At 50.2% G+C, this 15,161-nt stretch overlaps 1 protein-coding gene across 1 annotated transcript; it reads right to left on the bottom strand.

Moving 5' to 3' along the window:
- Positions 1-21: 21 nt before the first annotated feature.
- KRP23_1138 (Exportin-4) lies at positions 22-3,615 on the bottom strand (the record flags this gene model as incomplete). The annotated part of the gene is made up of 1 exon (XM_067881742.1): positions 22-3,615. The coding sequence occupies one exon, from the start codon at positions 3,613-3,615 to the stop codon at positions 22-24; it is 3,594 nt and encodes a 1,197-aa protein (XP_067751706.1).
- Between the last annotated feature and the right edge of the window lie 11,546 nt (positions 3,616-15,161).

Genomic DNA, 15,161 nt, shown 5'->3' with positions numbered 1-15,161 from the left:
ACAAATCTCTAACTGTCTGCATTATTTGACTTGAAGGAAGCCCCGCACCTCAGCCACGAACGCGTATAGGCTCGTTTTAAACCGCATGCGCATCTTGCGGGTCGTTGCTGCGCCCATGGCGATATCCGCAGGTGACAAAAAGCTGATTAGCTCTGCAAACGCTGCAGCCAACCGCTGTTGAGTAGGAGCATCCAGACTCGCCTGTTCTTGACTGATTTCCTCGGCCAATGCTGAGTATCGCGCTTGCTCGATCAAAATAAGCGGGTAGAGAGTGCCCGCGCACGCATCCAGGATCACTGGGTTGAAGTCCTCAAAAAGCGCCATGCGGAAGATAATGCGCAGGAAAGCTATACACATATCGGGGTTCTGTTGACGGTGAGACTCGAGTCCTGGCCGGTGGCTCTGCAGTGCCTTCCAGTGATAGCTAGCCAACTCGCCAAGCGCCTGGAAGCTGTTGCGCACCACGTCCACCGAAACGTGACGCATGCCAACCAGCAGAGACTGCAGCAGCATCTGGAAAAGCTCACTTGGCAACGAAACAAGCTTTTCCGCGTAAACTTCGACCATATACGACACCAACGTAAAGTACTGCTTGCTCAAGCTCGGGTAAGCTAACAACTGTTCAGTCATGAGCGGGATCACCTGACGTAGACCCGAAAACACCACATCAGCCACAACACTTGAAGCTCGAGTGGCATCTGCCTGCTCTTGCTCAGTCGTTGCGTCTTCCGAAAAATCAATGAAATCCTTTGACACCAGGTGTGATAGCAGTGTAAGAAGGGCTAATAGATCGACGTAGCTTTCCTCCTCAGAATCACCCAGCATGCTTTTCTTGCCCAAATTGTGGCGGCAGTATGCACGGATGAGGTCGTCGCTTGCGGTGTACACTTGCAGCGCGTCACGAGGAGACAGGTAGCACAGCTGCGCCTCCACCATCAGACAGTAGAAATTGAGGATGAGGTTCACAACCTGCGAGTCGCCTTGGAAGATTTGGAAAATCTTGACAATGACTGGTAAGGCAGGCAGACAGAACGCTGTAATGGAGGTGTGACTGGTCGATTCTGCTGAGCGCGCGATACCCGAGTACATCTCGATAATGAGCTTGAGTTCTTCCTGAACCCGCACATCATTTGCCGTCTGCTTGGCCTCAAAGTTCGGCAGAGCAATGAGTTGCTGCAGTCGCTGTCCAACTGGATGACTGACAGCCTGAAAGTGGGCCGCTCGCATATTTTGCTCCGTTGACGCCATTCCTGCTCGGCATAGTGCCTCGGTAAGCTGGCCTCGGAGATTGGCTGGAATTCTTGCAACAGCAACGTTCAGAGCAGATTCATTCCCAGCCCCAGACACAGTTATGAACGATCCAGCTGACGCATTGGCTTGAACCAGCGATTGCCACATTTGGGAACTCAACACGGGGTTAATGGCTCGCGTGTTGGAGAGTACCAGCAAGAACTCAATGAGATTTTCCATGACCACAGGCTGCGTAGGCCAGTGGAGCAGGTACACAGTGGCCTTCTGGACCAGGAAATTCAATAGCTCACCCGCACGTCCTCCACTTTGAAAGCCAAAAACTTGCAGTAACGCTGGCGCTACCCCACCGGAGTTTACAAGAACATCAGGGGCAAGGTACGTGGCACACAACCGCGTGATTGTCTTCAGCAGTCCTTCGGATACAAAAGGGCTGACACAGTCGCTCGTTGGATTTTGTGCAAGGCGTGACGTCTCGAACTCCAGCACGTGGCTCATGATCAGCATAATAAGGTTTACCACAGACGAAGTCTCTGCCGTGGTAGCGCCATGAAGAGTGGCGTGAATTCGGTTCGGGATACCAGGGCGCTCGCCTTCGAAATCATCCGCAAGGAATAGGCCCACAAACAGAATAACGAAGTGGAGCTTCTCAAAAAGTTGTGAGAGCTGTGGGGTCATCTCATCACGACCTTGTAGTTTGGCCAGTTCCTGCTGCACACTAGTCATCAATGACTGCACGAGTGACACTAGCAAGGATGCTGACGCTGACGAATTCAGCCTAGCAAGTGCAGCAGCCAACTCATACTGCTCGCGCGCGCTACTAGCTGCATTGTCTTCTACGTCCTCATCTTCATCCTGGTCAGCCAGCACCTCCACTGCGCACAACTCGAGCTGGACCTGAAGATAAAGTTCTACAACGGGAGCTGACGCCTTGCTCAGAATCGCCAGTGCGTGTTCTGCTTCTGGCTTAGAGGAACCGAACACACCCGCTTCTAAAAGCTGCGGGTCATTGACAAGCGCTACCCACGCGTCCAAAAGGATGTCGACACCTTCAAGCTCCCAGAGCTCATCAATAGCTTCGTTGGGGTTTTCACGAAGATGACGCTGGATACGCTCAAGTGCCGAATGCAGAAGTTTGCTGGTAAGAGAGGCCAGCTCCTCGACAAACGAAGAGAATAACTGTCCTGTGTTTGCCTGAAGAAGCGCCTCGAGGCCAATATTGCTCACGAGTCGGAAGAGCAACTGGCAGCAGTCTATCAATTCGCGAGTAGCTAACTCGTACCCAGTGATATCACTCTGCGCAAGTTGATCCAAAAACGGGTTGTGCACAACCGTAACGACGCCACGGAAGATTTCACACAAAAACTGCACTTGCTCCGTTTTACGCTCGAAGATCGGTCCTTGCAGCGATGCTAACTGGATGAGGAACTGTCGCGCCAAGTGAAGCAGCGTCTCATTCTTGGCGGTAACGTTACGGAAGAACGCGTACGTATTGAAAGCCGAGTGAATCAAATCCGGTCGCACAAGAATCGGTCTCCAGGACGCCTGTGGTGTCAGCACAGGTCGGTTGCACGCGTCATCATCGTTCGCCGACGCAGTAAGACTCCACGTCAAGTTGCCTGCACGTGGGTCTTCAAAATGCCAGTTCAACAGCTCCACACAAAGCCTGAACGCTGAATCCAGCAGCTCCAATTGTTCCGGTGGTACATCGCCTGGTGCACCTGAATCTCCACACGCCATCGTAGTGCTCCTGATCGAGTCTTCCAGTAGCGGCACCGCAAGTGCAACAATGTCCTTCAGTCCCCCGCTCTTCTCCAACGTACGTCGTGACTTGGTATGAAACTCGACAGGTTGGTTCATGTTGCTGGCTCGCGACGCCGACGAGAACTCCGTGACGAACGCCAACAGCCATTTAGCAGCCAATAGCCGGTGAGCAATAGTGTTGCCAGACTGCAGCATGGCGCCCATCTGTTGCAGCACCGCAGTGCGCTCCAACTCCAGACGGTCAAGCCAGCCGCGCTTGACCAACAAAACCGCCGCCTGCAGCGATGCAGAGGCCACGAAAATCGGCAACGCCGCGCCGCGCTCTAGCAGCAGCTGCATGAGAAAGTCCAGCGCCTGCGACTTGTCCGAGAGCGCCAGCAGCGGCCAACGCTGCAGCGTCACCTCGCGGATGGTGGCGACGCAGTGGAACTGCACGACGGGCGGCGTCTGTGCGTTGCGGAGGAGTGTCATGGCGTCGGATAGTGCACTGGGACTGCGCTTGAAGTGCTCCAGGACGGCTTCGGCCTCACCGCGACGGCGCTCGGCCTCTGGGCCAGTAGGCGGGGCATGCAGCGCCACGCACGCCGCCTCAAGTGCTTCCATTAACTTTTACGATTGGATTATGAGTGGTGGGACGGGGTGAAGTGATGTGATTGGCTGATGTCGGAATTGTTAAATATAGCAGTGGGCTATGGTCAAAATTGTCCTTCTCACAGCGTAAATATGCCACACTCCTAAAACTGAGCATAGCCAACTAGTTTATCATTCATGTTAGAGAAGCAATCCGTTTTTCTTTTTTACAGTTTTCGTTGCCTATTCCTTAACGCCCAGAAGCGGAATCCTTAGAGGATGAGGAAATACGAAAGGAAAAAATCTCTTTTTCCCTAAAGCGTACCTAATTACCTAAAAGTTGCATAGCGTAAATTACCGTTGTTCATTATACATTGACCGTTATTTAACTAAAGTACGTTAGATTGGTGACTCTAACACTATATTGGGAATAGTACCCAAAACCTTAATTCGTCAGTCCTCGGTCAATATTTGTGACCCCATTCAGCCTTCAGAAATAGCATTCTCGTCTTCGCGACCTTGTCTGCGTCGTCCCTGCCCAATTATATAGCCTATCTACGTTGTTGATGCCCTGTTAAAGTGTCTCATGCCTCACCAATCAGCACCGCATTGTCAAATAGTACTACAAGCCCCGCAACTCTCCGCTTACCCTCTCAAGTCTCCGCTCCTCGCCTCTCGTGCTGCTACACATATTGAAGCCGCAACGAGCAATGGAATTCCAAGGCTCCCGATACTACTACAAGAACAAGAGCAGCAACGGAACTCGTTACTACATGTGTAGCAAGAACAGGGTCTGTGGATGCAAGGCGCGGCTGATTGTGCGACCGGGTATATCGGAGCTCGAGACCGGTGAGGTTGTCTCTACGGGCGAGCATACATGTACTCGTGTGACAGCTCGAGAGATCGACGTGCGAGAGGAGATGCGTGAGATGATCGAAGTACATGCACTGGGGCACCGACTCCCACCTTCTCGTATTTGGGCTAACGTCCGTGACGAGATGGTCAGCAAGTATGTAGCGGGGCTACACAGTCGGTTCACCTCCTACCTTAGTGCAACACGCACTAATGCATACATTCAGGTTGACCACTCCACAGGGTGGTCCACATTCATAGCAAAAAAGCATATGACTGGTACAAAGCAACATCTTTCTACCAGTGAGAGTCATTCATTAGATAGGGATTCTGCCAGCCATCCGATGGCAGAAACCCTCATTAGAAATATCATCTTTAGGAGGAAACTCAGTTAGCAATCAATTCAGTTCTCATTTGACACCAAAACTACCATTCAGTCCCTTTATTTAGGTTTAAGTATACTTGTGGATACAAATACACTGAACCTAAGTTAAACACTCCTACGCTTCCTCATACACCTGCGTACACGTGTAAGCTTAAGTAGTGGATCTAAACAGACCCATTACAAAGTACGGCAAGTTGGTCGGCGTACCGTTTTTCGCCAAGACGGAAGCTGTAACCCTGATCAACAGACTATGCAGAGACGCCACGGGAGGTGATGTTTTTCGCGCGATTGAAGAAGACAGGGTGCGTATTGTCTCAGCAACGGACCAGTGAATCTTTCCCCAGTTCAACATGACGTACACGATCCACCAGCAGTACCGGCGAATGCTCGGCTTCGCTCATCCAGACCTCATGCGGTTAATGAGGTACGAAGGTGTCACCCTCTTCGCCGACGGAACTTTCAAGGTCACCCAAGGCCGTTCAAGCAGACGCTCATCGTAATGAAATACGACCGGGCACATGACCTCTACATTCCGGCGTGCTACGTGCTGCTGGATACTAAAGATGAATGGAGTTACTATCATGTTTTTCAGTGGATCCAAGTTCAATGCAACCAGCAGTGCGCGCCGTCGGCTGTTCTGTGTGACTTCGAAGCGGCACTCCAGCAGGGCGTTCGGGACTATTTTCCGTCCGCATTCATTGTTGGATGCCTGTTCCACTGGAAGCAGGCGCTACGACGTAAAATGATTTCGCTTGAGATCCCTGCTGATCAGATTAGCCTCGCAATGAAGCCTGGAAGCCGGGACACACTGACTGTGGTGCCGAAGGACCTCATTCTTTGCAAGGGGGTTCCCTATGTGGTTTAGCGTTTGTACGCCAAAGCTCGACATTCGCGGAGTCAAGACAAAGTGTGACAAGTTCTGAACGTACTTCTTGAATACGTGGACGATTTTGTACAAGCCCAGCTGCTGGAATATCTCCGCTATGACTGAAGGCCATGCTTCACTGATCAACCGAACGAACAATTCACTCGAAGCGTACAACAGCGTATTGGCGACTCGTTTTGGCACGACACACCCGCCGCTACTGTCTTTCATCAACGAGATCGAGGCTGAGTCTGTTCGATTCTTACAGCGTCTGCACGACATCCGCCTAGGTCGAGTTGATTAAGTTCGAGCTGTCCCAAAGTAGAGTACCCTCCAGTTCCGGATTTCGAATGAACACGGGCGTGAAGGACCTCAAACTATCACACCGTAATCTAGGTAGAAATTTGACAACAGTACGCGCACATTTAAAACTGTCAATTCATTAGTTGTGCTGTTACTTCCGATGACTATTTGAGGTGCATACTCATGACAAGATATAACTTCGTTTGTGTTTAAAATAAGAAAAAATATCAATCTGCAAAACGCAATGCCTGAGTCCAGAGCCAAATGCTAAGCCTTCACCCCTGAACGCACAGTAGGTTCCCTACGTTTTGTAGAGTTGATTACATGCCCACTACATCGTAGCGGAGGTAATATCACTCTATGTACTTTGTCTGTAAAAAGTTTGTACCTGGCCGAGACATTGATCACCACAGATGACAAAAAGAGGAATGCCTATATTTACCTAATTCCCTCTTCCTAAATCGCCATCTTTATGTGGCAAGGGAGCGGAAGACTTTATCGCGAAATTTGCTCACGAGTGGATAAGCGGGTGAGGTCTTCAACTTTTCCCAAGCTTGGTCAACTTTTAGTGGGTTCGTCGCTGGGGAATACAAAAAAAAACAATACTCGTTATCGCATTCGCGGAGCAGACGCTGGAGGTGACGAGGACGAACCAGCCTTGTAGTCCCGGTGGACGAGTGATATTCATGTATGAGGAGCCTAAGATGCAACGGAAAGAGCTGTTCGACGCGGTGGTTGCGGCGATGAAAGAGACACCTCATGAACCACCACGGGATGCGTGGGTGCGTACGATAGCCGGACTCTTTCGCAGTCGCTCACGACCTAGGGACTATCAACGAGGGGCTTGTCTCCACCGGAAAGCAACGCTACCCAAAGTTATATGGTGATGAAAAGTATTTGTTGTGCAAGTTTTTTGAGGAGGCTTGCATCGTCAGTGGATGCACTTAAACGAAGTGGGTCAAACATGCAACTGCGGCCACGGAAGACTTGTACAACACCAGCTGGTCATTCAAGCACATCATGCAGAATATGACTAGTAAGGTGGAATGTGCGCAAACGAAACCACTGAATCAATGGGCGGCTAAGGTTAAAGCGGGCACGCCAGTCAGCGAGACCGGAAGGAGCAGCCTCCAGGATACCACGACTTACCAAGCCTTCATGTTCAATCCGGCTGCGTACTCCAAGACGGACATGGAGAGTTTGCGCGCGATATGTACCCAACCGGTGGCAGCTCGGGTCGGGCGGCAGCTACGAGACGGAACGGACGAAGAATGGAAGATCATCAGCGGCATGGCTGAAGGGAGAATTGTCTGCAGAAAAATGCCTGCATTCCTCAAGAGCGTACTGGACTCCAAAGAACGGCTACGGCTCTACGCGACGTTTCAGAAACAAGTGGAAAGGAGCTACAGACAACGACACAAATACCCGGGCAACACAAAACCCGGGAACACGAGAAAATGCATTTATTTTGACCAATCAAATTACTATAAAAAAAAATATTTACCAATCATGAAAAAATAAAAATTGGATGGCCAGCAGCTAAAACGCAGAGGCATCGGTCAGTCCTGCCACTACGACAAATGCCGCGGAAGCAACATAGCTACACCGTGAAGGTGAAGCTGGTGGCGCTGGACTCCATCAAGCGGATCGACTTGACCGCGACGGTCGCCGAGCCCCGGTACCCCCATGGGACCGTGGACGGGTGGTGACGGGCGCGTGACAAGCTCCGAGCGTACGCAGGAAACAAGCTGTCCAAGACGACAAAAGGGCAGGGGCGCAAGGAAAGATTTCCTTTCACCCCAGCCCTCGTCACCTTCATGAAGGACACTCGCCGGGACGAAGAGGTACGTTTTATCATATTTTACAATTTTTGCATTATTTCTAACGTTAAGCGTCATGTAGTGGCTCACTACGTCGATAATGATAGGTTTTAAAGCGAAGAACTATGAAGAATGGCTATAACAATATGAAGAAGGCAAGACGTCGCCTCAGAGCTACCGAAAGGCGCTGGAGAGACTACTGCAGAGAACAGCAAATCGGTAAAAACTTTTGTCTCAGTACATTGAACATTATATTTATACTAAATGTGCCATGTACTGTCGTTATATACTGTTTTTAAATATGGACTTTTGACACAAAAGACTCAAGAAACGAAGTTGCCGTGCTTTGATCTAATGCAGATTAAGCAGGACTTTGCTATTGAGTTTTGGTCTGTCTACAGCTCCTACTCACCATCTGAAATTTACAATATGGACAAAACTGCGATAAATTTCAACATGCCGCCTGCAAGAATTTGGGGCGTCAAGGAGAGAAGCGTGTCGGCAAAGGTCCAGGACCTCACGAAGCACTGCGGACGTATGACAGCAGTCCTGGCAATACGAGCTGATGGTTTGTCTATCTGTTTTTTTGTATATATATTTATTTTTTAATAAAATTTATTGTTTTCAGGAAAAAAACAAAAACTACCTATTCTTTTCATCTTGCGAGGAAAATTGGGCGGTACGATTGAGATCAAGGAGATCCGTACTCTCCCAAAAGGGCACTTCTACACGGTACAAGAGGCTGGGTGGATGGATGCAGAAGGATGGAAATTTTATAATAAAAACCTCCTAAAGTATGAAATTGATGGCCCAGCCGTGCTCCTTGTGGACAACTTTGAGAGCCATGTGTCCGAGCAAGGCGTACGCGTTGTGGCCGAAGAGTCCTGCGCTACTGCGGTCGCGTTACCCCCAAATAGCACCCCCGTCTGTCAGCCGCTAGACGTCGGGGTAATGGGACCACTAAAAGCACGGATTAGAGGTTGCTACACTCCTAAAAAGATCTCTCTGCTCCCGAAAAACGTATTAAAGCTATCAAGTCTACAATCAAGGCGTGGGAAGAGTTTTCAGAGGAGCTAGTAATTCGTAGATTTCAGACAGCAATTCCTAGGATCAAGTCAATGACAGTTTAAGCGATTAATAACATGGCGTTTTTATATTTTCTTTGAAGTTTGTATTTACCAATCAGCGCATTGGTCTGTGGCCTGTTTGGCCCGGGTATTTGTGTCACTGCCTGTAGTTCTACACCTACGCTATCGCACGAGTGTTCGAGTGAGCAGACAGTCCACGAGGGCTCTGAAAAAGGATATCCTGTTAGCAGCAGAAGGCACCAAGGTCAACCAAGCCGAGCTCGTCCGAATGTTCAACCTGGCAAAGATCATTAGCTATAACCACTACCAACGCAGCATCCATTTCTTCTTCTACAGATGAACGTCGCGGAAGTTTGCGCACACGGTAGTTCCGTTTAAAGGGACGGTTTATCGTCTCGCTAACATGCACGGACCAGACACTGGGTCTGTTTGGGAAGGCCAGTTAGATCGAGATGGAGTCAGAACAACGACTCAACGAGAGTATGAAGTCAAAATCTACAACGTCACCAGGTTCATGGATATTGGACGTCTGACGGCGTACAAGGACTAGGGAGCAGAGTAGCAACGGTGCAAGATGTGGCCGGGTTGGAAGATTTGGCAAAACCCTTTGCTAGCATGGAGGAAGTTAAGGAGACAGTGGCCAAGAGGCTCCAGCTTCAGACTGAAACGGAACGTAAGGATCAGGTAGCAGTGACCCCATCGGAAGTAACGACCGACTGTCCACGAGAAACGCACAAAATCGGCCCAGGTAAACACTCGCAGAGGCAGCAAGGCAGAGGCAGATCTCAGCAACCGGCACACGAACCTCCGCTGGTAGAACCGAAACCGAAGCGAGCATGTGTCACAGTACCGCTCCGGGGAGGACGGAAGCTATACGCGCATACGGCAGCTCTAAATCGACGGTCAACCATAGCGTCATCGAGGTTCGCTGAACTAGCGGACGACTCAGATACCGAGGATGAGGTGGAGGAAGCGACAGAGCCTACAGTGGCCCAGCCGGACGTCATTGAAATTCCTTCCAGCGATGAACATGAGCAGAAAGCCAAATCCAAGATCACTAAGCAGGAGCTGGCCAAGCTGCGTCTGGTCAAGGCAAAACCAAAAGCAACGAAATCGACGCCTCAACTAGTGGCGCTTAAGCGACGAGAACGATCGACACTACGCAAGCTGTTGGGATCGACAAACCTACACAAGGGTGGACGGTTGGTAATTACAGGAACGGAGGATGACGTGATCAAGGATTTTCATGATGTGGAACGGGTGCTGGGTATACGACAAGTAACCACACCGTCGTCCGGAAACTGCATGGCAATGGCGTTGACACAGGCTGCAGCGGATCAAGATCTGGCGGCTTATGATGCAACGCTTGAGGAGGTCACTACGAGTATCAGGAGGAGTATTAGGTGGTCAGGATTCCTGAACATGAACGAGCAATTCGATCACTACACACGAACCCAAACGCTGATCAACGTGAAGCGCGGCTGGTATGGCATGTCTGCGCGAGAATCTAAAACGCAGTTCCAATGGTACTTGGAGCAATACGGGGCGACTCCCTCGAGCCGACAGGCTGTAATAGCCAGACACAATTGGGGCAGCAGTGAGTTAATGGCGATGGCAGCCAACTTTCTGCACCAGAAACGTTTTGTGCTATCGTTCAACACGGACGGAAAACAGCAGTGGCACTGGTCTCTGCAGACCTAGCACGACTACGCGTGGGAGAAAGATTTTCGAGACTGGGTAGCAGGTGCCTTTAACGCTGGAAGAATGTCTAGCAGCGATAAAGCTTGAAAAAAAACAGGCGAGACAAATGCCGCTCATCCTGCGTTTCTGGGGAGAACATTACTCAGCATTCGTGCACACACGGCCGAAGGAAGGGGGCAAAGGTGACACCCCAGAACAAGAGGAGAAAAGTGAAGAAAATGTTGAGCTGCACAGAGCCACACTGGATGAACAAGTAGGACAGACCCATTACAGTTCTTGTTCAGAAAAGGGAGCCTCTCTGGAGCCATGGGGCCCCCAAATGTGGAATGGAGACGACAAGGAACTGCGAAGCAGGTTGAAGGGCATGACTATTCCCCATGACTTACAAAGGGAAATTCACCTCATACTTGAGAAAGCCAATCCAAAAAGGTATGCTGAACTACTGGCGTTCCTAGTCAACACGGTGTCCCAGCAGTCGCACCAAGAACACGAACGGACACTACGAATGACTCTTGACTCATAGCGTCAGCAACTGTATTGGTTAGGCCGGAAATGTATCAAAAAAACAAATTAGCAAATCATACCACTGACAAAGTCGTTGATTAATGCTCTTCTGCATCAAAACGCGCTCCAATTAATGATAGTCGGTCTCAACCAGACACCCTCCGTTCAGTTAATATATGCTCTCCAAATGTGTAAGCAGTGTACAATGGCCAGCATTTCTTGTTTATGTGTTGGGTAATTCAATTCCGCCGCTACCATTTTTCTACCACAAATTGAAATAGGCCTTTCTAGTTGTTCGTCGGTATGCTGGAAATGAACACCTACCACGGCAAATCGGGATGCATCCGTTCTTATACAAAAGGTTTCGAGAAATATGGTAAAGCTAGAACTGGTATACTGCTCAATGCTATTTTGAATTCCTCAAACGCCTTGTGGTGTCCTTGGGTCCAGTCCATTGGGAATGGAAAAGTTACCATCGCGGGTACGCAGCCCGATGGGAACTAAACCAGCCTTCACGAAACCTATGCGAATCGTTATGGCTGATATGTTGTCCCATGGCTGCAATACGAACGACGCAATTAGGCTACGTCCTTCTTGAGGGGTTATACTGTGGTCATGAACGCAGTAGTGCTGAGTATATAGCTCGCGGTAGCCACGGTTAAAGCCTGCCATAACAGCGACGTCCATTGGCTGGGCAAGCATCGTAGCACCGGGAGGGGAGAACTCCACGTCAGCCATTGCGTCCTCAAGATGAGCACGCACAATGCTCATCTTGTGCATTTTCAAGCTGTCAAGCACTACCGTGCGACAATAAGAAACTGATGGTGTCCAACCCTACTGTACGAAAAGACGTCATTAATAAAACCAGCAAATCATTACGAACTCATTTCTTACCTCCTTGATCGATTCCAACATGACGCGTTCGTCGCAATATGCATTCTTCAGCACTGCCAGTACGCCCTTCTCCTCCTTGTGCAATCTATTTTGGTGAACTTCAGCTTCGATTTTGCATCCCGTTGCTCCAGCAAACATGATTAATGGGGGCAATTTAACGGCAGTAGCCGACGCACACAAAACGAATTTTCAGACATTCCTGCAAAACCAATTAATTTAAAAGAACAATTTTTAATATCAACAATACACATACCTTGAACCACATAGACACCGCGTTTCCCTTACAGGGTAATTGTCGCCTAGGGGTTCATGTCGATGTAGATAGAAGTTTGGTCCATGCAAAAAAATGCTCGTATTTGTCGCACCACTCTAGGACGGGGGTGGTTTCAATCTTATACTGCATAACGTGTCCAAACTCGTCTGCTACGATCTATAAAAAACACAACGTATAAAAATAAAATACTCATGTGTTAAATAATTATCAATTTTATTATTTACCTGTACTTCCGACCGCTTCCGACGACCCTTGTGCGTGATCCTGGGAATCGAGAGGCGAAAGCGTCGAAGATATTCGACAGAGGCGGTCTCGGAACGCCCCTCAAGAAACTGCGGCTCGGGCTTGATGCTCATCGTGAGCAGGCACCGCGTCGTGACTGGGCGGAACTTATTGCGACGTATATCCTCGACTCATTCAAACAGCCTAGTTTTCCAACCAACAACGCAGATAATTACAATTAATAAATAAAATACACAGCAGCAACAGATAAACTTACCGCTGCTCGAGGGCTGGGAACCTGGCTTTTGGTCCATGGCGGCATGGCTTCAGCACTGTCCTGCTAGAAGCAGCCGCAGCTATCTCGTCACGCCTCTGGTCTGCACTAGAGTGCTGGAAACACCGGCTGCGATGGCGGCGTCGGCTGGCTCCGAGCGGTGACCGTTCGTGTGGAGTGCTTCGCGCATGATTCGCACGACAGTTAGTTGTTAAGTGAACCGGGCATTTGCACGCGCTTGCTGACGGGGTGAACGAGGACGTGGTTGTCAACGCCGAGACGCTCGACATCCTCACGGCCCTGATGTGTTACTTTGGCTACAACATCGCCACGGAACACGCGATGATTATGAAGCTACTGATGGTCCAGCTGACCGACGTCGATCAAGAGATTTAAGAGGTTGTCATCAGTAGTATTGGGAAGATCGTTGCTGTCCTCAGTACGTTATCAACCATTTTACTTGTGAGGCGAAGCGTACCTTGCTAACCTTTTTGCTGGTATAGATGTAGGTGACGAAGTACAGGACTCGGTTCTGGTCGGGAACGGCGACACGGTCATCGTGCACCTCGCGAGCACAGTGGCTTGGTAGGTCACGTACCGACGCACACTGCTCGCCACGGTCTCGACGCTGAGCACATAGCAACATGGAGACGTTCCAGCGGCGTGGGGCTGTACAAGACGTCGAGTCCAAACACGGTGTTGTAGCTTCGGCTGTAGAACATGCAGATGCTAACTTGTCCTTCGGTCATTCGGTTCGATGTGGAAAATACGGGAAATACGTCGGAAAATGGCGACGGTGCACCCGAAGGTGAAGGCAGTGATGGTGTCAAGAACGCAGTCGTGGAGATGCATTTCTCAGTAATGCACAGTCACTGTGCGTCCGTACAGCGTGTTGTTGGCGATCGCTCGCAGGGATTCGGAGCCAAGAGAATTCGTGCTGCCGTAGCTACTCTTTCGCTGACCGCGAAAAATGACGTACGGTGTACAACGTCATAATTCAAGAGTAGTGGCATCTGTAAAAGTATAACAACGTTGAAGAAGTACTGGGACTTTACAAAATGTTCTCTCAAACAGGAAATAAAATCGGAATACTCTCATCTTTCTAGGCCATACCTGTAGGCCTCTTCGTACATGCGTCGTTGCACGACGGCAGCTGCTGGGGATGCACGTATACGTTCTCCGGCTTGTGGCCGCATAAGTCGCGACTGCTATGCTTGTGGTTGGCCACATTGTTGTGCTGATAAAACCCGTGCTGTTGCCGCGCACCACAATCCCCATGGTGTACTTTTTGCAGAACCTCGCGGACGGATGCGCCATGCGCTAGTCGCAGCGCAGCAGCAGGTTAGAAGCGTGACCTCTCTGTCTCATTAGCCTCATTGTAACGCACGCACGACGTGCGGTGGGCAGCAGCGTGTTGCGGCTCCCTGGAAGTGAACCCCCAACTTGTCAACGGTGTCCAGTGTTTTGACGCCATGCCTACGTATGTATTATGTGCCGATTACTTATCCTATCGGATTGCCTTTCCTAAATCATCGACATAAAACTGCAATCCAAACATGTCCACGGCTCCGACAGAAATATGTTTTTGCTTGTCGGCTCCTCCGACATTGGACGCCATCCACAAATAGCATAGGTTGGTGTCATATCTGCAGCAGATAAGACAGGTATAAAAAAAAGATATATGTCGACATATCGGCCAAAGTCGGCACCACAAATGCTGTAAATGCATATAGTGTGCCCAGGGACAAGAGCCCAGGGCCCCGGGACACAACTGCACCTCGACTCTAAACGCGGCACTTGTGTACGGACACCCAGCGGGCAAAATCAATCCTTCTGTGTTCCCCCTCTCGACCTCGCTTTCAAAGTTTTCCGCCTCCCTGCTGCCATGGAAAACGACTACGACATGGACATGATGCTGTGTCTGACCGAAGTGCTCGTGAGGCACGATACCGAATTGCTCAAGGCTCGCGCAGAGGTGCACAAACTGTTGCTTCAGAAGGCCTGGAGGATCGCTGTGCGGAGCAGGCACTACCTGCCTGGACCAGCCGAACGCGTCGGCGTGGATGTCGCTGTACACATCCGCGAGCGACACAAACTTCCTCACCGCCACGAGTTTGACAAGGCAAGCCCATGGTGTATTCCATTTCGATTGTTCGTGCCTAACTTACTCTATGACTGCCTCAGATCCACGTTTCTCCGCTTGTTGCGGAGATTCTCGGGGTTCTTCACTGTTCGGGAGCCTTTAACGCGCGGGCGCCCGCCAAAGTTGCGCTACCTCCATCAAGTATTGGGGTTGGTTCTCTATTTCTACGTGGGGTCAATGGAGAACAGCACCCTTCGTATGCTGTTCGGCTTGCCCCCTGCAACACTTGCTAGGACGCTGCCCAAGGCCGAGAA

This window comes from Phytophthora ramorum, assembly GCF_020800215.1.
Source record: "Phytophthora ramorum isolate Pr-102 chromosome Unknown Phyram_PR-102_s0001, whole genome shotgun sequence".
NCBI lineage: Eukaryota > Oomycota > Peronosporomycetes > Peronosporales > Peronosporaceae > Phytophthora > Phytophthora ramorum.
This window is presented reverse-complemented; position numbering and strand designations above follow the sequence as displayed.